The sequence below is a fragment of the Theropithecus gelada genome, chromosome 10 (assembly GCF_003255815.1).
Source record: "Theropithecus gelada isolate Dixy chromosome 10, Tgel_1.0, whole genome shotgun sequence".
NCBI lineage: Eukaryota > Metazoa > Chordata > Mammalia > Primates > Cercopithecidae > Theropithecus > Theropithecus gelada.
In genome coordinates this window covers 49088093-49109683 of record NC_037678.1, presented here as the reverse complement: position 1 = coordinate 49109683, position 21591 = coordinate 49088093, and the positions used below count along the sequence as shown (strand labels likewise).

Below are 21591 nucleotides of genomic sequence, written 5' to 3'. Positions count from 1 at the left end.
GAAGTTGGGCCACCAATTTGACTCTGAGCTTCCTGGTAGCGAAAGCAAGAATGCAAACATGATCCATCCCAAGAATCACCTTTGCATGAGGATATGTTTGCCAGGCTTTAAAAGCGAGCAACATCTTCTGTAACACATCATGTCTGGAAGAGATTTATGGCATAACTTTTGTGACATAGTCAAATGCAACAGAGACAATAGGAGGTTCCCATGATAGAACCAAATATTTAAAACTAAAAGAAACCATTCTTTCTGTAAAAGAAAAAAGAAAAAAAAAAAAAAAACACCACTCCTTCCTGCAAAAATGTTTTACTTAACACTGGGCTCCATCTCTTTTTTATAATTATTCAATCCAAGTTTTGTCAAAGCATACTGAGAAGAGCTTCATGTTAAAAAGCTAGTGGAGGGGGGTGGGGTAGATAGCAGAGAATGCCTGTCTGATCATTTTTATTTAGATTGACATACCTTTGATTATAATTAGGGATAACTGTTCAGCAGTTAAGACTCCATAATCCCATCATTAGTTGTCAAGAGATTTTCATAGGGCAAACTCTCCTGCCATTTCTTTCATTTCTGTTTCTCAACTCCTTGGGTAGCCTGCAGTTGAAGAGTGTGCGCTATGGAAAAGAATCTGCTGCCATTGAAATCTTCTAAGCTGACACACAATTAAGGACACAAATGAAACCTCCACTTCTGGGAGGCCCCGCGTCGTCTTGCCTGACATTTTTGTTGTTGCTGTTCTCCAAGATGTCGCCCTGTTTCTGCTGGTTGCATTCAACAGCCATTTTGCACACCCTGGTGAAGAAATCTTAAACCATTTCAGGGGATGCCCATAAAGTAGGCCAAAAGGGGACTTGCCGTAAAAATTATTTCCAACTTGCCCACTCCATTAGACATGCAAAGTTGATGATATAAGGTAGAGGTCAGTTTAGATGTTTTCTCTGGCATCGATTATGAAAAAAAAAAAAAAACACACATAAAAATAACTCTCCTCTAACTTGAAAACTGAAGGCAGTGGGTTGTCTGATTTGTGTCATGAAACATACATCATGCATTTGAGACATGGCTGATTTATTGCAGATTGTGCTTTAAAAGAGGAAGTTCAGAAGCTGGGATTTTCCAGTGTGGCAATTATGACCTGAATGCTATCTATATTTAAATATCCCAAGCCGACTATCATGATCAATAAGTGTATTGTCCCCTTATTCTTCAAGGGTCTGATGAAGTACCCCTTTGACAAGGAATGAATGGTCTCATCAGTACAGATCCAACTCAACGTCGGAAACAGCTTGGCAGTTAAAACTAAAGGCTCTGAAATGAATATTATATGTGTATATATATACACACACACACACATATATATACACATATGTATATATTTTAATTGAATGTTATAATATTCAGTTTCACTTATAATTATTCAGATAGGTGACTTCAAGTCTTTAAACCTACAGAGGTTTTTTTCTCTGTAATATTGGATACCTTGTTGGATTGTTTTAATAATTAACAGAAATAATGCATATGTGGTGATCAAACTTGACAATCACGGCCGGATACAGTGGCTCACGCCTGCAATCCCAACACTTTGGGAGACTGAGGTGAGTGGATCACTTGAGGTCAGAAGTTCAAGACCAGCCTGGCCAACATGGTGAAACCCCATCTCTACTAAAAATACATAAATTAGCTGGGCGTGGTGGTGCACGCCTGTAGTCCCAGCTACTTGGGAGGCTGAGGCATGAGAATCGCTTGAACACGGGAGGTGTATGTTGCAGTGAGCCGAGATCATGCCACTGCACTCCAGCCTGAGTGATAGAAGTGAGACTCTGTCAAAAAAAGAAGGAGGGAAGGAAAGAGGGAAGGAAGGAAGGAAGGAAGGAAGGAAGGAAGGAAGGAAGGAAGGAGGGAGGGAGGGAGGGAGGGAGGGAGGGAGGGAGGGAGGGAGGGAGGCAGGCATAACCCAGATGTTACTGATATATAACTGTTAAATGTTTTCATTAACTCAACCTTTCTGAGGTTTGATAGAAGAAGAAAAAAAGAGTCCCTCTTGCCATTTGGAAACTCAGCCACTTTGTTCTATCTGGTTTATTTTGTGACCTCCCTTTCCAAGAGCAATTAGTCTCAGTCTCTGTTGTCAATGCTGGGAAAAGTACATGGAAGAAAGGAATTAAGGAAAGGCAACACATCAGAAAACGTTTTCAAATAGTATCCACCTACCCACCTGAAGTTGTGTCTGGCATATCAAAAGGATTCAATATATTTAAGCAATTACCTGTATTTTATTCACTCCAAGAATTGAAATTTGTCCACTGAAGTTGAAGGGTTTCCTCACACAGAGATTTCTCTTAGGAAAAATTAAATGAAACGCTAATAATGAAATTCAGCAATGTAGATAAGCCAATTTGGATTTCCAAATTGTAATTCCATTTGAAAAATATTAACTACAGGTTTCTCTCAGGATTACGCCACTAAACATCATGTGTCTCCACTGTTCCTTTGCTTCCTTGTCACAGTCTTTTTAAAATAATAACACTTGGCCGGGCGCAGTGGCTCATGCCTGTAATTCCATCACTTTGGGAGGCCGGGGTGGGCAGATCACTTGAGGCCAGGAGTTCAAGAATCAGCCTGGCCAAAATAGTGAAACCCACCTCCTAAAAATACAAAAATTAGTCAGGCGTGGTGGCAGCCACCTGTAATCCCAGCTACTCAGGAGGCTAAGACAGGAGAATCACTTGAACCCAGGAGGCGGAGGTTACAGTGAGCGGAGATCGTGCCACTGCACTCCAGCCTGGATGATAGAGCAAAACTCTGTCTCAAAAATAAAATTAAAATAAAATAAAATAAAATACTGAATATACTTTTTTTTTCATTTTCAACTAAACAACTTTAAGAAGCCCTAAATTAGGAGTCAGGTGTTCTGACCTATCATTGAATCACCCTGAGAGCAAGTTATTTAAACTCCCTCTTCTTCAACTTATCTTTGGGGTACTAATATTTATCCAATATATTTCAAAAGACAACGTATATGAATGGTCTTTGAAAAAAATGTAAATTGCTTCAAAATGACAGACGAAATTATTCTTTGAACTTGAAAGCACCAAATAGATGGGAAAGCTTCTGGAGCCCGCTCGTGTTTCCCTGGGCTATTTTTCCAGTCTCTTCTCTTTCCATGCTGTAACTTATTTCTTTCATAGAATTAGAGAAGTAGGATTCTAGGTACATCTATTTTTTTTCTTTTGTATTGTTTTGTGATAAATACTTTAAAACCCTTAGTGGTTTCCATGTTAGAAAAGATAGGCTTCCAATTAGTGTCTTTAGAACTTCATTCTTTCAACAAGTATTTATCAAGTACCCACTCTGTGACAGACACTGGGTTTTATGCCTGGGACTGTGCTGTGATCAAGCTCTCACCTTCCTGGAGTTTACACAGGCAGGCGCTAAACTAAAAATTATATATGTGATGATGTGCTTATAAGCTGCAATAAGTCTTATAAGGACACCGTAAAAGGTTCATGCAAGGTGATGACAAAAGAATGTAGTCAAGTCCTATGGGTAAGACAAGACTTCTTTGAGAAAGCACCATTTGAACCGAGACTTCAAAGATGAAAAGGTTCTGGCCAAACAGAGTGGGAAGAAGAGCATGCTAGGCAGAGGGAGCAGCACCTGCAAAGACCCTGAGGCCAGTGTTCTCGGGATATATCATCAAGTGCCAGAGAGACCCAGGTGAAGGCAGAGAGATGGCAAGGCCAGATCAAGCAGGACATTAAAACAAGTTTGTCGGGCCGGGCGCGGTGGCTCAAGCCTGTAATCCCAGCACTTTGGGAGGCCGAGACGGGCGGATCACGAGGTCAGGAGATCAAGACCATCCTGGCTAACACGGTGAAACCCCGTCTCTACTAAAAAAAATACAAAAAAACTAGCCGGGCGAGGCAACGGGCGGGGGAGGCGTAGGCAGGAGAATGGCGTAAAAACCCGGGAGGCGGAGCTTACAGTGAGCTGAGATCTGGCCACTGCACCCCAGCCTGGGCGACAGATTCCGTCTCAAAAAAAAAAAAAAACAAAAAACAAAAAAAAACACAAGTTTGTCTTTTTTACAAGTGCCATAGACACTTTTTTTTTTTTCTTTTTGAGACGGAGTTTCTCTCTTGTTGCCCAGGCTGGAGTACAATGGTGCGATCTCGGCTCACTACAACCTCCGTCTCCCGGTTCAAGCGATTCTCCTGCCTCAGCCTCCCGAGAAGATGGTATTACAGGCACGGGCCACCACACCCCACTAATTTTGTATTTTTAGTAGAGACTTGGTTTCTCCATGTTGGTCAGGCTGGTCTCAAACTCCCCACCTCAGGTGATCCGCCCACCTCAGCCTTCCAATGCTGAGATTACAGGTGTGAGCCATTGCTGGATTCTAAGCTGGAATTTGAAGTGACCCCTTCAACTTAATTTAAGATTTTATAAGCTCACTTTGTTTGCTATATGGAAAGTTATCAGAAGGACACCAAGTGGACTAAAGCAGCCCAGTGAGCGAGTACCACAGCCATCCAGGGCAGACAGGCGCAGAACCGAATTGTGTGCACCATTGCAGGCGGCTGTGGAAATACAGTTTGGAGGGATTTTATGCTAGGGTCGGGGTGAGCCATTGGATGCCAGGGAGGAGTGAGGGCACAGTCAAAGATGACCCAACTTTCTGGCTGGAAAAACTGAGTCATATGAGGTTCCATTTCCTGTGAAGAGGAACATAGAGGGGAACAGAATAGGGATGGGGGAGTGCAAGCACCGTGTTTCGGGAAAGGGTTTATTGAAGTAGTGAGATCTTCACAGAGAGACGCCAAGAAGCCAGTTGGATGTTCAGATCTGGAACTCACAGTCATCAGCATGCAGACGATATTTCAAGTTTCAGAACTGGAAGATGATGCTTAGAAAGAACTCGTAGGGAACAGAGGTTCTCCGCCTTTGCAGACTCACTGTTGACATTTTAGGACAAGCATTTTATAACTTCCTTTTACTATCCTGAAATAAAATTTCTAGATCAGGTGGCCAGCCTACACACAAACTGCAAAAAGAAATCGTCTAATAAAAAAGAAAGGGGCCTGGCACGGTGACTCACACCTATAATCCCAGCACTTTGGGAGGCCCAGGCGGGTGGATCACGTCAGATCAGGAGTTCGAGACCAGTCTGGCCAACGTAGTGAAACCCCATCTCTACTAAAATCACAAAAATTAGCCAGGCGTGGTGGTGCGTGCCTGTAATCCCAGCTGTCGGTAGGCTGAGGCAGGAGAATCACTTGAACCCGGGAGGCGGAGGTTGCAGTGAGCCGAGATCGTGCCACTGCACTCCAGCCTGGGCAACAAGGTGAGACTCTGCCTCAGTTAAAAAAAAAAAAAAAAAAAAAAAAAAGGAGAAAATTGAGGCACAAAAATTCACCAGAACAGAGCTTCTCAAACTCGAGCGTGTAAAAAATCACCCGAACATCCTATTAAAATGCAGATTCCAAACCAGCAGCTTGGGGTGGGCCCTGTAGTCTGCACATCTGACGATCTCTAGGTGATCCCAATACTGCTGTTATGTGGACCACCCTCAGAGTAACAGCATCCTAGAAGATGTAATGAGGCAGTCAGATGTGTGCCATAGGTAGACTCACCGTGAACATGTCAGTGGCAAATGCAGAGCAATATGGGTGGATTGAATGGGCGTCCTGAGGATCATGAGCAGTAATACAAAGGTGACTTGATTTTCTAAAATGGCAAATAACTCTCATTACATTCCAAATAAAGCAAAGTACAGGTTCTTTTTGTCAGATAAGCTTTACTTCTGGAAATTACAGTGTGTGTTAAACTGTGCAGAAAAGACTTCGTGTTTATATGTAAAACAGAGTTAAGTTCTAGCCTCAGATAATTGTGAAAAGGTTTTGAACCAAAGACAATTTTGTCCTCTACCCCCAATGGGCATTTGACAATGTCTAGACACAAGTTCAGTTGTCACAACTCAGGAGAAAAGCAGATGCTGCTGGCATGGAGTGGGTAGAGGCCAGGGATGCGGCTGGATATCTACAATGCACAGACAGGCAGCCCCCACCAGAAGGACTTATGTATCTAGCTGAAAATATTAACAGTGCCAAGTCAGAGAAAAACTGGCTTGCAGAGATATTTTCAAAAATGGTACAGACTGACAGCAATGGCTCACACCTATAATCCCAACACTTTGGGAGGACGAGGTGGGAGGATCACTTGAGTCCAGGAGTTGAAGACCAGCATGGGCAACATAACCCAGGTTTGTTTTTTCTGTTTTGTTTTGTTTTGTTTTGTTTTTGAGACAGAGTTTCACTCTTGTTGCCCAGGCTCACTGCAACCTCCACCTGCTGGGTTCAAATGATTCTCCTGCCTCAGCCTCCTGAGTAGCTGGGATTACAGGCGCCTGCCACCAAGACTGGCTAATTTTTGTATTTTTAGTAGAGACGGGGTTTCTCCAGGTTGGCCAGGTTGGTCTTGAACTCCTGACCTCAGGTGATCCACCTGCCTCAGCCTCCCAAAGTGCTAGAGACTCCATCTCTACAAAAAAAATTTAAAAATTAACCTAGTGTGGTGGCATGTGTCTGTAGTACCAGCTACTCAGGTGGCTGAATCAGGAGGTTCACTTGAGCCCAGGAGATCAAGGCTGCAGTGAACTATGATTGTGCCACTGCACTCCAGCCTGAATGACAGAGCAAGACCCTACCTTCTAAAACAAAAAAAAAAATGAAAAAAATAAAAAATGAGTGCAAGATGAGGGACAACACCACCTTGTGTGAAACTGTCTTACACATTACAAAGTGCCTCACGTTCCCAGCCCCTAACCACTAAATGCCAGCAGTGCCCCCTTTTATCAACCACAAGACATGCCCTAAAAATAGGAGCGTTGCATAAGAACAACAGCAGAGAGTGGGGGGTCAGCAGGATGGAGCAACAGCAAGAAGAGCAGGAGCCAGCCACAATGCTATGCCAGGGCATGAGAAAGGCTGGCATGGCCAAATTAAAACATATGTCATTCTACGCATCTGTTGGTGACTCTGTAATTAATACAAAAATAATTACATCTCTTTGCCTGGCTCTCCCTCACCAACTACTTAATGAACACTGCCAAGAACTTTTTAGATATGTAATTAAATTTTTTATTTATTTCCATTTTATTTTTATAGTAGTAGCTCAATATATTAGAAAAAAAAAAAATGCAGCAGCAAAGCCCAGCCTCAACTACCATTTGAGAGGCAACTAACCGTATCCACTTCCTTTTTTTCTCAATCTGTTCCATGCAATTCATTCTGAACAACAGGAAATAATAGCAACAGCTCTCTTATTCCCCTTCCCTTCATTTTTCAGTTTTAATTATCTGCCAGGATCTCCTCTTTGGACACAGAGAGAAACCAGGATTTTTCTTTTCTTTTAATATAAGAGATAATTTGGCTGGGCACGGTGGCTTACGCCTGTAATCCCAACACTTTGGGAGGTCAAGGCAAGAGGATTTCTTGAGTTCAGGAGTTCGAGACCAGCCTGGGCAACATGGCGAAACCCCGTCTCTACAAAAAATACAGAAAAAATTAGCCGGGTGTGGTCCCAGCTTTTCAGGAGGCTGAGGTGGGAGGATTACCTGAGCCCAGGAGGCAGAGGTTGCAGTGAGCCAAGATCATGCCACTATACTCAAGGCTGGACAACAAAGTGAGACCCTGTCTCAAAAAAATAGAAAAAGAAAAAAATATATTTTTTTAAAATAATAATGTGTTGTCCCAAAGTGGTCCAAGATTCGGATCTTCTCTTTACCCTTCTTCAGGTATAGGAACACTGACCTTTCCAAAAGCCCACCACTTCCATCAGTCACGCTGGGATCCAGGAGACTTCTCCAATAGAAATACCCCCATAGATAAGTTTCATAAAAGACATTGGTATCTGAAATTTAAAAGTAACTATACTCAGACAATGGCCGTCTGCAGTGGCTCACGCCTGTTATCCCAGCACTTTCGGAGGCCAAGGCGGGTGGATCACCTGAGGTCGGGAGTTCGAGACCAGCCTGACCACCAGGGAGAAACCTTCGTCTCTACTAAAAATACAAAAGTAGCTAGGCATGGTGGCACATGCCTGTAATCCCAGCTACTCGGGAGGCTGAGGCAGGAGAATTGCTTGAACCCGGGGGCGGAAGTTGCAGTGAGCCAAGATATGGCGCCATTGCACTGCAGCCTGGGCGACAGAGCGAAACTCCGTCTCAAAAAAAAAAAAAAAAGTAATTATACTCAGATATTCTTGGAAAAACGCCTCTAAATCGCTAATAATGTCAATGTTCAGTGCTTAAAAACATTACCAAAGTATTACAATAAACATTACCAAAGTATTACTTCTTATATACAAGTATATAAGCAGCAGTGGCTGAAGAGGCAAGAATGACCACAGGCCCAACATCTTTACATCTCTTAACCCTCTGTTTCCTAGGTTGAAAGTGTAGAAATTATGATCTCCTGCACTGCAGCATTGTGAAGTTGACACAAGGTGAAGCAATGTCACATTTCACTGCAACAGGATCCTTTCATGCTGAGATCCAAAAAAGCCAGATAACCTCAGTCAAGAATCACAGAAAGTCAATAACAAAATCAGGGCTGAGGTCTCGAGAACTAGAAAACTTCCTTGGTTTTCGCACAGGAATCTATCATGTGTGCTTATTTCACATTGCATTCCTGTATCAAAACATCTCATGTCCACCATAACTATATACACCTATTACGTACCCACAAAAATTAAAAATAGGGCTGGACATGGTGGCTCAAGCCTGTAATCCCAGCACTTTGGGAGGCCAAGGCGGGGAGAATGGCTTGAACCCAGGAGTTCAAGACCAGCCTGGGCAACATGGCGAAACCCTGTCTCTACAAAAAATACAAAAGAATTAACCGGGTGTGCTGGTGCACACCGATGGTTCCAACTTTTCAGGAGGCTGAGGTGGGAGGATCACCTGAGCCCAGGAGGCTCTACAAAATACAAAACTTAGCTGGGCATGGTGGCACACCTGTAGTCCCAGCTACTCAGCAGGCTGACGTGGGAGGATGGATTGAGCCCGGGAGATCGAGGCTGTAGTAAGCTGTGATTGCACCACTGCGCACTAGACTGGGTGACAGAACAAAACCCTGTCCCCCACCTCCCCAACCCACAAACAAAACAAAACAGATTTTTAATTAAAAAATTGAAAAACAAACAGAATCTGTCATGAAGGTATTTTTCAGCAAACAACACTCAGGTATATTTGTGAATCTTAAATAGGAAAGAAAAGAGTTATCAAATAAACCTGGCAAGTACTGGGTTAAGTAAAGACACACTATGTTCGGTTTGGTTTTAACTGCAGGACTTCTCAGAGTCTTTAATATGTTAATGTGTGTTGTAAATTTCCAAGACAGGAACTATAATAAAATCATTGTTTTCTTTCTCCTTGCTTTCATTCTCAGGACAAACTTTGCCCAAAAAGAAACCCAGTTAGAAAAGTCTGGGTGTTGATCTAATCTGGAGCCACTTCAAGGAAGTGATAATAAAACAAAGTTCCATGAAATTGGTGTCACATTGATATCATGGTCAAAGAGGAGAAAATGACGGCCTCCAGTAGGCCCGGTGTGAAACAGTCCTCCAGCCAGGACTTCACTCTTGTTTCACAGTGTAATGCCACTGCAGTTTCCAAAAGTCCACCAATTTCTGGCCTCCACTTTTTCTTGGACCCATCTCTCTTCTTCCAACCACATGATCATCCTCCTTTAAGTTTCTAGACCTGCCAGAGGATCTCAACCAATTCAAAACAAAGATGGCCAGGGGCTCTTTTTCTCTCGAGTGCACATCTAATGTCAAAGGGAAATGGTTCTCTCCACTGATGGTGATCAAGGCGTTCACCTGTAATCTAGGTAGGGTGGTGCCTGTCATGAGCTTGGAAGCTTCAGAGTAGGAAGGACTAAATTTAAAGCCATCCTCTGCTTTTTATTAGCTGTGAACACTAGGACAAGTCACTTACTTTTATCTCTCTCTCTCTTTTTTTTTTCTTTCTTTTTTTTTTTTTTGTTGTTGTTGTTGTTGTTGTTGAGACAGAGTCTCGCTCTGTTGCCCAAGCTGGAGTGCAGTGGTGCAACCTCAGATCACTATAACCTCCGCCTCCCAGGTTCAAGTGATTCTCATGCCTCAACCTCCCAAGTAGCTGGAATTACAGAAGTGCACCTCCATGCCCAGCTAATTTTTGTATTTTTAGTAGAGACAAAGTTTCGCTATGTTTACCAGGCTGGTCTTGATCTCATAACCTCATGTGATCTACCCGCCTTTGCCTCCCAAGGTGCTGGGATTACAGGCATGCACCACCATGCTCAGCCTTTATCTCTCATTTTTAAAATGAATTTGTTTCAAGAGTTAACAGTAATGTGTATAAAGTGACTGGAATTTGGTAGATACATAATAACTGGTTGCTAGAATTCCAATCATACTATTCCTTACCAAGAAATAGTTTGAAATGTCTGTTATGATTATCTTGTGCATAATTTCTCTACACATATCAAATATCATCTGATTTTCAATTTGTCTTTATCCTTCCACTAGAAATTTGGAAGCTTTCCTTTTCTAAAAAGACTAATTATATTTAGGTTTAATGTTTTTTCTCACTAAAATGAACACTGCCACTAAATAACAAGATGTAAACAAGAAACTGCACTCAGATTGGGCTGAAAGAAATTGCACACTTTCCGCACAGTAATCCAGAGCAAAATTATTGGAAAGAAAAATCACCCTGTTACTAAGTAGCACTTCTCTACCACAAAAATGTTCCTATCTTTTGATAGGAATTCCACGCTTAAGAATTTAAGCCTATGAAAATATTCCAGCACACAGAAAAGCCTGAAACACAAAGATGTTCATCATAGTGTTGTGTATTGTTGAATAAAAATTGCAAACATTAAATGCCCAATATTACATTATCATAGTATCGTAAACTATTATAATGTATGTGATAGAACTTCTACAGCTGTTTATGCTGGTGCTTTCCAGTGAAAAACTACCTCCAGACAGGGGCATCATACAGTCAGCAAATATAACTATGTAAACCTAACAAAATGCATGGGACGGCCAGACACAGTGGCTCACACCTGTAATCCCAGCACTTTAGGAGGCTGAGGCAGGCGGATCACCTGAGGTCAGGAGTTCAACACTAGCCTGGCCAACATGGTGAAACCTCGTCTCTGCTAAAAATACAAAAATTAGCTGAGCATGGTGATGCATGTCTGTAATCCCAGCTACTCGGGAGGCTGAAGCAGAATTACTTGAACCCAAGAGGCGGAAGTTGTAGTGAACCAAGATCGTGCCACTGCACTCCAGCTTAGGTGACAGAGCGAGGCTCCGACTCAAAAAAAAAAAAAAAAAGCATGGGGAAAGAAAAGACTAGAAGGAAATACAGCAGAATGTGAATGAGAGCTTTAAGCCTGGTATGACCATAGGTTAATGGTTTTCTTTTTTTCCCAAAAAACTTTATAGTGAAAAATCATACATTATGTATTTTAATTTCTAATTGCAGTAAAATACACATAACGTAAAATTTATCATTTTCACTATTAAGTGTACAATTGAGTGGCTTTAAGTACATTCAGATTGTTGTGCAAACCTAACAATATCCATCTACAGAATTTTTCATCTTACAAAAGATGAAACTGAAACTGTGTTCAGAGTGAACAAGAATTCTTATTTTTTTCCCCATCTCATCCCTAGCCCCTGGCAACCACCATTCCTCTTTCTGTTTCTATGAGTTTGACTACCACCAGATACGTTATATAGTTATAACCATATAGTATTTTTCTTTTTGTGACTGGCTTATTTTCACTTAGCATAATGTTCTCAGGATTCACCCCTGTTGTAGAATGTGTCAGAATTTCTTCCATTCCTAGGGCTAATATTCCATTGCATGTATGTATCACATTTGCTTATCCACTCATCCGCTGGACACTTGGGTTGTTTCTGAGTTTTGGCTATTGTGAATAATGTTGCTATGAACATGGGTGTTCAAATATTCCTTCCACACATTATATTTAAAATATTATTTTTTTCTTTTTTCTTTTTTTTTTTTTTTTTTGAGACGGAGTCTTGCTCTGTCGCCCAGGCTGGAGTGCAGTGGCACAATCTCAGCTCACTGCAAGCTCCGCCTCCCGGGTTTACGCCATTCTCCTGCCTCAGCCTCCTGAGTAGCTGGGACTACAGGCGCCCGCCACCTCGCCCGGCTAGTTTTTTGTATCTTTTAGTAGAGACGGGGTTTCACCGGGTTAGCCAGGATAGTCTTGATCTCCTGACCTCGTCATCCGCCCGTCTCGGCCTCCCAAAGTGCTGGGATTACAGGCTTGAACCACCGCGCCCGGCCTATTTTTTTTCTTAATTTAAAGTTGCAACCTTTTGGCCAGTCTAGGTGGCTCACGCCTGTAATCTCAGCACCTTGAGAGGCTGAGGTGGGAGGACTGCTTGAGCCCAGGAATCTGAGACCAGCCTGGGCAACACAGGCTCTACAAAATAAAAACTAAACCTACTCAGGCATGATGGAGTGTGCCCGTCGTTCCAGTCACTCAGGAGGTTGAGGTAGGAGGATCACTTGAGCCTGGGAGGTCGAGGCTGTAGTAAGCCGTGATGATGCCACTGCACAAGTATAGTGACAGAGTGAGATTCTGTCTTAAAAGGAAAAGAAAAAGAAAATTGCAACTTTCATTTTAGATACAGAGGGTACATATGCAGTTTGTTGCCTGGGAATATTGCGTGATACTGAGCTGTGGGGTATGGATCTCATCACCCAGGCAGTGAGCATAGTACCTGATAGGTAGTCTTTCAACCCATTTCCTCCTTCCTCCCTCCCCCGCCCCAGTAGTCCCTAGTGTCTCTTGTTCCCGTGTTTACATCCGTGTGTGCTCAGTGTTTAGCTCCCACTTATGAGTGAGAACATACAGTATTTAAATAGTTTTTGCTTGAAGTTGACTCCTCCTTTTCATGTTCCACGGTCTTGTTATATAACTATGACTTTACTCAGAACATTCAGACAAATAAAGTAGTGGAGGTGGGCAAGGTGATCACTCCAGGGAAAAATCACCTGGGCTACACCTCAGAAAATAATGCATCTTTCTGTTGTTCTGATTCCCATTACAGGACGAATGCCTTAGTTTCCACTTTCCAGCCTGGATCCCCTCACACTGAACCCTTCTTCGCTGCACCATCCTGCTTCTGACATTGAACTCATTGAACTCCTCCTGACACCCTGGCTCCAAGAAGACTGCCAAAAAAAAAAAAAAAAAAATCACCCCAGCCATTTCTCTTCATCCTCACTAACAATTTGGTAATGAAGTATTGATTTCCACTTCTCTGCTTATGGGCGATATTAGATTTTCATTGATAAACTGCAATGGGGCTGTCTCGTCTCCACAGTACCCTTTTCACTGTCACAAGAAAACAAAGTGCCACCGAAGAAAAGTAATGACTGAGAACACTGATGTACTTATTTTGTCAGTTTGTAACAGGAAAGTGGGGGGGAGTATAAGTCTTCATAGTTTAATGTCCAAGTGGGCTGCACTAGATGTAGACACTTGGAGGCTTACTTTTCATGGTAACGTCCATTTCCTATTTATAACCCCTCTGGGAACGTTTGTCTAAAGGAAATGTTTCTGTTCAGTGTAACAATTACGGTTGCACCTGGATTGCCCAGTCCTGCCCCTGCACTAGGGGGCCATTAATCACTGCAAAGTAGAAGAATTATTGAGTTAAACCAGAGTTTGAGCCAAGAAAACCCCTGAACAATGTTCATCTTCTGTGAAACTTGTTCAAATAGTTAAGCTTAACCATGTTGCTGCCAAAGACTTTTCCTATGCAGTGGTGAGGCACCTTGATCATCATCATTATCTTGATTGGTTTAAAAAAAATAGTTTTAAGCACACACCACTGTCGTATGAGAACTGCAAATTGGGAGAACTGGTGAAATGCAGAATCTGAGAGAATGCAAGAAGATGAGATCACTGCAGGGTACAAAGTTCTGCAGCAGTCTTTTCTGGTAATCCCTTTCTGCAGAACCTGATGTTTATGGGCTCTAAAACGCAGCTTAGCTTAAGAAGCAACAGAAAGCATGAAATAGGGTGTCCATTTTAAATGTGTTCCTGCAACTTTTTTCATTAAAACTTTGAGGGCCCAATTTTAATTTGTGGAATATTCCCGTTAATAATGAGATCTAATTAAGACATCCATTAAAAGCCCGTTAAAGTTAATTTAACGTAAAAATTCCAATAGAACTGTATTAGATTTTCTCCATTAAATTAACGTTATGGATTTTTAACGGATGTCTTAATTATACGTTATTATTAACGGGAATACTGTATTACACAGATTAAAATCAGGTCCTAAGTCAACTTGGAAAAGCTAAGAGCGTGTTTTAATATTAAAAGTCTTGCATACCTAGTGCACAGTTTGGAGACGCAAGGATAGATCTGTTTACTCTAGTTGAACATTTTCTATACAATTGAAAGCAACCTATAATAGATAAATCCATCATTGCATTTAAACAATGAATTTCCTTATTCTCAAAGGACAAATAAGTCTGGATTATGTGGTAAATTGCTACTCAGCTATGGTGAAATATTTATACTATTCCAGGCACAACACTAGGAACTATATGATTCTGAAACAAAAGGAATATTTTCTGTTGTTGCTTTAATTACCAAGGTTATTTTTTTTTTAATCTCAACACTGACAAAATGAAACCAAATATCTCTTCCTCACCATTTCTCAGAGGCTGCCTGTTGGAATTGTTTTGGGAATTTTGACATGTTCCCTAAATTCAACATTGGGATTTAAAAAAAAAAAAAACCTTCTTATTTACCTCCTAGGGAAAGTGTTGCCCTTATGCCACATATAATAGCAAATTGCTTTTTTTATGGCATGCATAACCTAGATGGGAAAAAATATGGCGCTTCGGGGAAGGAGGGAAAAAGTAAATGAAGTTCCAGGAATGTCATTCTGAAGTAATGAGGCATGGACAGAAAATATACCCCTCACATCATCGGATTGAGATGGCAGTCGAAATAGCTTCATTGAAGTGTCAGCACTCATCCATCAATCAATCACCCACAAGGAAAAATAGCAACAGTACAACCGGGCGGCTTTTATGGGATTTACTCTTGGGCATAGGGAATAGCGGCTCAAATGTAGTTCTGACATGAAAAGCAAGGTGCTGATATTATTTTTTATGATGGGAGGATCATAAAGTGAATTGAGAACAGTGAGGTCTGTCTTTGCTTAACCTATTCAACCAGAAATGAATGGAGCTCGACTGGAAAGGAACAGTCTTCGGATGGGTTAAGACTGAAGGGTGGACTGGACTCTACTGAGCACCGTCCTTCAACAAGGAAATTCTATTAAAGGAAAATCAATGCATTAGCATTGGGGTTCTTGAAGCTGTTAAAAATTGTCTGCTCCAATCCAGGGTTATTAGGCCAAAGTTACATAATTCACATCTCACTGCAACCATCCAAAAGCAGATTCTCAAGCCCTTGCTCCAATGGGGGGAGGAGATCAATACAATTCCCAATTCCATGGAAATTGTTTCCCTTCTAAGAAAGAAAAAATAAACCATCTGCTTCAACATATAATCGATATGGTTTTGTTAGCGCAATTTCTATGGTGGGATGGGGTGGGAGGTGAGATTCAAAAATATTGATAAATTTGGTAAGACTGGTAAATTGCCACCTGGCAACCATGCGTGTCACTGCTGAGGGATGGCTGCTAAGGTTCACCTTAGAAAACAAGATCTGGGCTGGCACTGGGGCATACACTTGGCTCTCAGCATATTCCTAGAGGCCAGGCCTCTCTTCATTTGGCCAGCCCTCTGAGGCTTCTAGAAACTTCTTTCTGGTGGAAAAAAACTAAATAACATAAACTCAGGAGAATGTCTTTATCCACCTTCATACCACTGCTTTCTTTTCCCTGAATAAAAGACAGTTCTGATAAGTGAGAACTTTAGAATTGGAAAGGATGATGTGCAAATATAATGCAAATTACCCTCAAGTATCTCCATTCTGCCACCACCTCTTGTTACCAGTAAGTAGGAGAGATCGCCTTTTCTTCCCCATCCGTCCTTCCAGCTAAGACCACCAGCCACCTGCAAATTGAGGTGCCCATTTAAAAATGTATATGTCAACATTTAAATGTTATGTATTTGGCCTTATTTTGTAGTTCAGCAAATTCTCCAAATACACAGCATGTTACAAAGCACTGGTGGCACAGGGAACAACAGGAAATGATATTTATTTAGCAAATTCATTTAACAGATATTGTTGGACACCTGTTATGTGTGACACTGTCCTAGGCACTGTGGGATAACAACAGTAAACACTTCACACAACAGCCTGCCTTCCTGTTGTTTTACAAGAGCTCCTAAAGATAGCTGATACCAAAACACTTGAGGGACACAGTTCATGTAGAACTAAAATATTAGTATTTCAGAATAAGGATTTTTTTTTCCTAAAAAGCATACAGAGAGGAAATAGCTTAAAAATAGGTCAAGACCTAAAAACAGAATATGTAATCATGAAATAAATTGGATAACCCAGATAGTCCCCACAGAATTTCTTTCAGGTCACAGATTTCTTAAAACTCACCCCTAAAATGTGCCTGCTTGGTTGTTTGAATCTTGCATAATTAACGTCACAGGCGCAAGCCGCTGAACTTAGTTGAGATGGAGAAAACAAACAAATGCAATGACATATCTGAGAAGCATTTATGTAACTCTGGTTAAGTGGTGAGGAGGGGTGTGTGAAGACAGTGTGCATGCCTATGTGTGTGTATTCATATATATGTGTATACATATGAATTTCACTGTTATTTTCCAGGGTCTATGGACAATGTGGCAGTAAGAATCTATGATGTTCTGAAACTTTTCACAGTAAATCCAAAGATTACAGACCTTACAAGGTGCTTGCATTCTGTTGCTTTTCCATCTGTCACTTCTCAGGTTATTTGACTGTGTTCAAACCTTCTTTTCTTTTTCGTTGAGTTTCATTTTTTAAGCTTGTTAAATGCTTTTGTTTAAAAAAAAAAAAAAACCCAAATGTCATTTTTCACATTATCCTCTCTTCTCTGCAACAAGGATAGTAAGATGTAGATGAATGCAAAAATAATAACAACAATACGGAAATATATTAAAGGCTTTAAAATATGCACATATGTAGTTCTAAAGAGCAATAACGGTAGTATCTATTTCGAAGATGCGTTAGGCAAAAAAGAAATCAAAACTGAAATTTTCGTGTATTTTTCCCCTTGTAAGATGTTAAAATGCTAATTTCATTTTCTCCTTTCCTCTATGTGGCACTTTCTCAAAATATCTATGAAATACTTTTAGACAAAGATTGAGCTGGAGAAAGAGATACAAATCTCCATCCCCCTAGACAGACAGACATGTTTCCATTGTAGGAAGGCATTAAACATTTTGAAACTTGTGAATCATCTTTAGAATTTCTACTGGGGAATTTTACCTCTTCATCCGAAGTAAAAGCCACTTATCTCCTTTGGTTCCCAGTGACAGATTCAGAGGCATACGCGGATATACAATTTTCAGGCTCTAGTTAATCTTCTTCCAATAGTTACGAACAATGGGCTAACGGGCGTGGGTGTTTCTCCAAAAATTATTCATGCACAAGGCAGCCCAAAGCTTCAGGGAAAACTAGAAATGTGTTATGGATTAGAATAGGACTGTTTTAAAATGCTAGGACCAGGTGGAACGCTATTTCTGCAACAGGACTCTGTCCATTTCCTTTGGAACAATATATTCCAAGTAAAATGGCTCTTCCAAGGAATGGCACCCTGACTTGACACCCTTCGGTATACAAATTATTTTACCAAGAGCCATGATTATTATTAAGGCCTTTTAAAATACAGGCTGTTTGAAAAAAGACATTAAATATTCACAGCCCTTTGTATCATGTTTAATGCTTAAAACAGCTTTTAGAAGTACAAGTGATAACTTTTTGGTAAGAAACCCCAGGAGAAGTCAAAAAATTTGAACAAAGGCATTACAAAAAAAAAAAAAAAAATCTAACCACTCCATTCAACTCTTTCGGAAAATAAATTTCAATGTGTTCAATGAATTGTCTTGAACCTGAAACCTGAAACATTTGGATATCAGTCCCCTGCCAGTAGCTAATATTAACAGAATGTGAACAATCATACAATTATGTCTCAAATGTGAAGACTTTGTACGGTAATATTTTCACTTTCTAAATGACCCCTATAACATTCAGGAATTATAGATGTGTATCTATGTTTTTTAAGTGCAGAAAGTTCAACCAGTCTTCAGAGAAGTAACAGTGATGTCCATTGTGCATTGAAATAAAACAAACATTCCAGTTTTGCAATACAATACTCGAGCTTTCGAACACATCAGATGCTAGAATGTGTAATGCAAGTCAAAAAAGCTGACATACAAAACAATTCCCATTTGGCTCAGGGTTCCTAAATGTCACAATATCTTGGGTTGCAATACACTTTTTGATCTCCTGATGATGTCCTTCTAATCCCTTCTGACTTTGATTCCTAACAGCCAGGCACTGTTAGCATGAATCATAAACTTCCAAACCCCTTTAAAATCAAGAAGCTAGCTGATCATACAGCCTTTTTAATGGCCGACCAGTTCTTGATCTCCAGAGCTTTTGCACCTTTTTGGGAAACCTGACATCAAACACATTTATGTCATCTATTTGCTCCCTTGCATTAACTCTAGATTTTTTTTTTTATTTCTTTTAGAAAGGGCAGGGGGGAAGTGGGTCAGAGCGAGTTTCAAGAATCACATTCATCCTTGCTCTAAAGGAAAGCGTTTACTTGCCAGCAAAGAAAGGCAAACACATTTTTATATTCAGAAAGCAGACCGGTCATTTTCAAAGAAAAATGACTGCAACCATACCTGTAGAATGTTTCTGTGCAAACGCACTAATTTTCTATCACCTGCATGCTGTATATAATACATTTGCCTGTATACTAGGAAGAAAACCCAGGCTGTTTTCCCTGAGTACAATGCCGCTTGGATGGCTGGGAGCGTAAGCCTTCCGTGCATTTGTATAGTGTACATATTTGTATATACTAACTATATCGCCATGTATGAACACAGATTTTGTTATATTTGCTTGTTTCTGTTTCCTACCAAACTGGCCCACAATGGGGATTCTTTTGTATATAAAAAATATGCTTGTAATTTTTTCCTGGTCATTCTCTTTCAATAGCTTATGAAAGAATTAGATCTGAGTTTACAAAGAAACTATAAGAACCAAGTTTGTCTGTCTGCATGAGTCCCGTCCAATTGCTGGATCTAGGGAGGAACCAACGTCCTAATTCAGAGTTTTCCTTTTAAAGGCATGCTTTACCCCCGTGGGAAAACTGCACACTCATCCATGTAGAATTATTCTCTTTGTATTTTATCTAATAGTGCCTGAAAATTTTTTTAATGTCTTCTTAGAGGAAGAATTCATAATTGTCAAAATTTGAAACATTAGCTTAATTTTGTTTTTATGACCTCGAGATTCTTCTCCTTATTTATTCGGTTGCTGTTGTAATGGGGCCCCAGGCCATTCCTGACATCGGCGTGTTCTTCTTCTGCATTAAGGATGTTTTTGAAATTACAGAGATTATTGAGCCAACAGGCTGTTTTAATCAAAACCATGTTTCACTTGTTTTTGATGATTATAAATTGTCCTTGCAATGAAAAAAAAAAAAAAACTTTTCTGCTAGGAAGATTATACCACCCTGTGGCCAAACAGATTCATCACAGATAGGCATCTATGCCCACTTCTCTGGGATCTGGAAAATTCTTCCCTTGGCTGACCCCAATTTCTTTTACTCCCCATCATCCTGAATATTAGCTTTCAATGCAGTCACTATTTGAAATTTCCAAAGGCTTTGCCGCCTTGTCACTGCCCAAAGACAGCCAACCAGCTGGAAATGATGGCTTTCCTGCTTGAAACAAGGGGGCCAGGTGCGGTGGCTCACGCCTGTAACCCCAGCACTTTGGGAGGCCGAGGCAGGCAGATCACTTGAGGTCAGGAGTTTGAGACCAGCCTGGCCAACAAGGCAAAACCTCGTCTCTACTAAAAATACAAAAAAATTAGCCGGGTGTGGTGGCACTTGCCTACAGTCCCACCTACTTAGGAGGCTGAGGCAAGAATTACTTGAGTCTGGGAGGCGAAGGTTGCAGTGAGCTGAGATGGTGCCACTGCACTCCAGCCTGGGCAACAGAGCGAGACTCTGTCTCAAAAAAGAGAAAAAAAAGAAAGAATGTTCAGAAAAAGTGCTCCCTTTTATGTCCCATGGTGCCACCATCCTGTCCTCCTTCGTAATCATGAACAATCTGATCTTGATCTCCCACATAATTTAAACCAGGCAAAAAGAAACATTCACAGCAGCCCCTTGCTGAATAAAAATGACTTTGTTTGGAGGCACTTAAGATGTATGCCTGTGTGTGATGCCGCAGCATTGAAATTATCTGTAGAAGGGGAATTTTTTTAAATACAATTTTATCACTAGAAATAAATTCCGATGGTGGAGACGAAGAAAACCCTTAAATTATATCACAAAAGCCATTATTTTTTGCATCCAAAGAGTTTTTTTTTTTTTTTTAAGGAAAATCATTCTACTTTGAGAACTGTAATTAAAGCCCTAAATAACAGACACTACTTTTTTGAGCTATTGTGAAAAAATAACAACACACTCGCCAAGGTTGTATGGAGCCCCTGATTTCCATCAAAAAGGTTTCTATAAGTATATTATTTACATTTTTATACATGATAACTCTTTCCTTTGTGTTGATAAAAAAGTCTTTTTTTTTTTCCCCACTCAGCAGTTATTGGAAATAGACTGTTCCCATCTGAAACCTTATCGTAATTTGCATCAGGAAACCCAACTGCTGACATTAAGGACCTGGGTGTGTTCAATTATGATTTTGCTGGAGGCTGTCCCTCATTTTAATGCTGCGGATATTGAACCACCTTCCTGAAACCTAGCTGGTACGGAATAGCAGAGGCATGCCCCTCAACACCATTAGCTTTGCAAATGGCTTCATTTCAGTCAACGTCGACTTCTGCTTTGGCCAATTGAAAAATGAAAATTAAAGGAGAGAAGAAAAAAAAACACACAGATGCACTTAAAACATGAAAAGAATTATTTATATGATAAAAATATATTTAGATTTTCAAAGCACAAGACTGAATAGAAGTGCTCTTTTTATGCTTTCTGGAGATGTTACTGTTAAATGTCTTTCTACATCAGGCTTAATAAATCTGTAATGACATTTGATGGATTGATTTCTGCCTATGTGTGTTTTTTTAAAGATGGCAAGAGAGGAAAAAGGCAAAAGAGGGGGATGAGGGTGGAAAAGAACAGCACCAACCCCCGAGGAGGCCAAGCGAGGACATTATTGGTAGGCCTCCCTGTTGTTTGGGCCTGCTGACCCACTTCCAGAATCTCCCCTCATCTCCATCAGATTTATTTATTTATTTATTTATTTTTTACAAATGCCGGCACCCCTTGTTTGGTTTCTGGGCTGCCTCTGACTGCTCTCATCTCTGA

The 21591-nt window shown here is 40.8% G+C and overlaps 1 protein-coding gene across 5 annotated transcripts in view; it reads left to right on the top strand.

The window, feature by feature from the left end:
- The window catches only part of TSHZ2 (teashirt zinc finger homeobox 2), a 508851-nt gene extending 487527 nt beyond the window's left edge, over positions 1-21324 (top strand). For 2 of the 5 annotated variants that reach the window (XM_025400142.1, XM_025400143.1), the window contains exon 3: positions 13147-21324. Coding sequence is in view for 1 of the 5 variants with exons in the window: in XM_025400144.1 (XP_025255929.1) it covers positions 13147-13148 (2 nt within the window). In the remaining 4 variants the exon portion in view is untranslated. The remainder of the gene's footprint in view (positions 1-13146) is intronic. The other 3 variants (XM_025400144.1, XM_025400141.1, XR_003121535.1) reach the window with 2 other exon arrangements.
- The last annotated feature ends 267 nt before the right edge of the window (positions 21325-21591 follow it).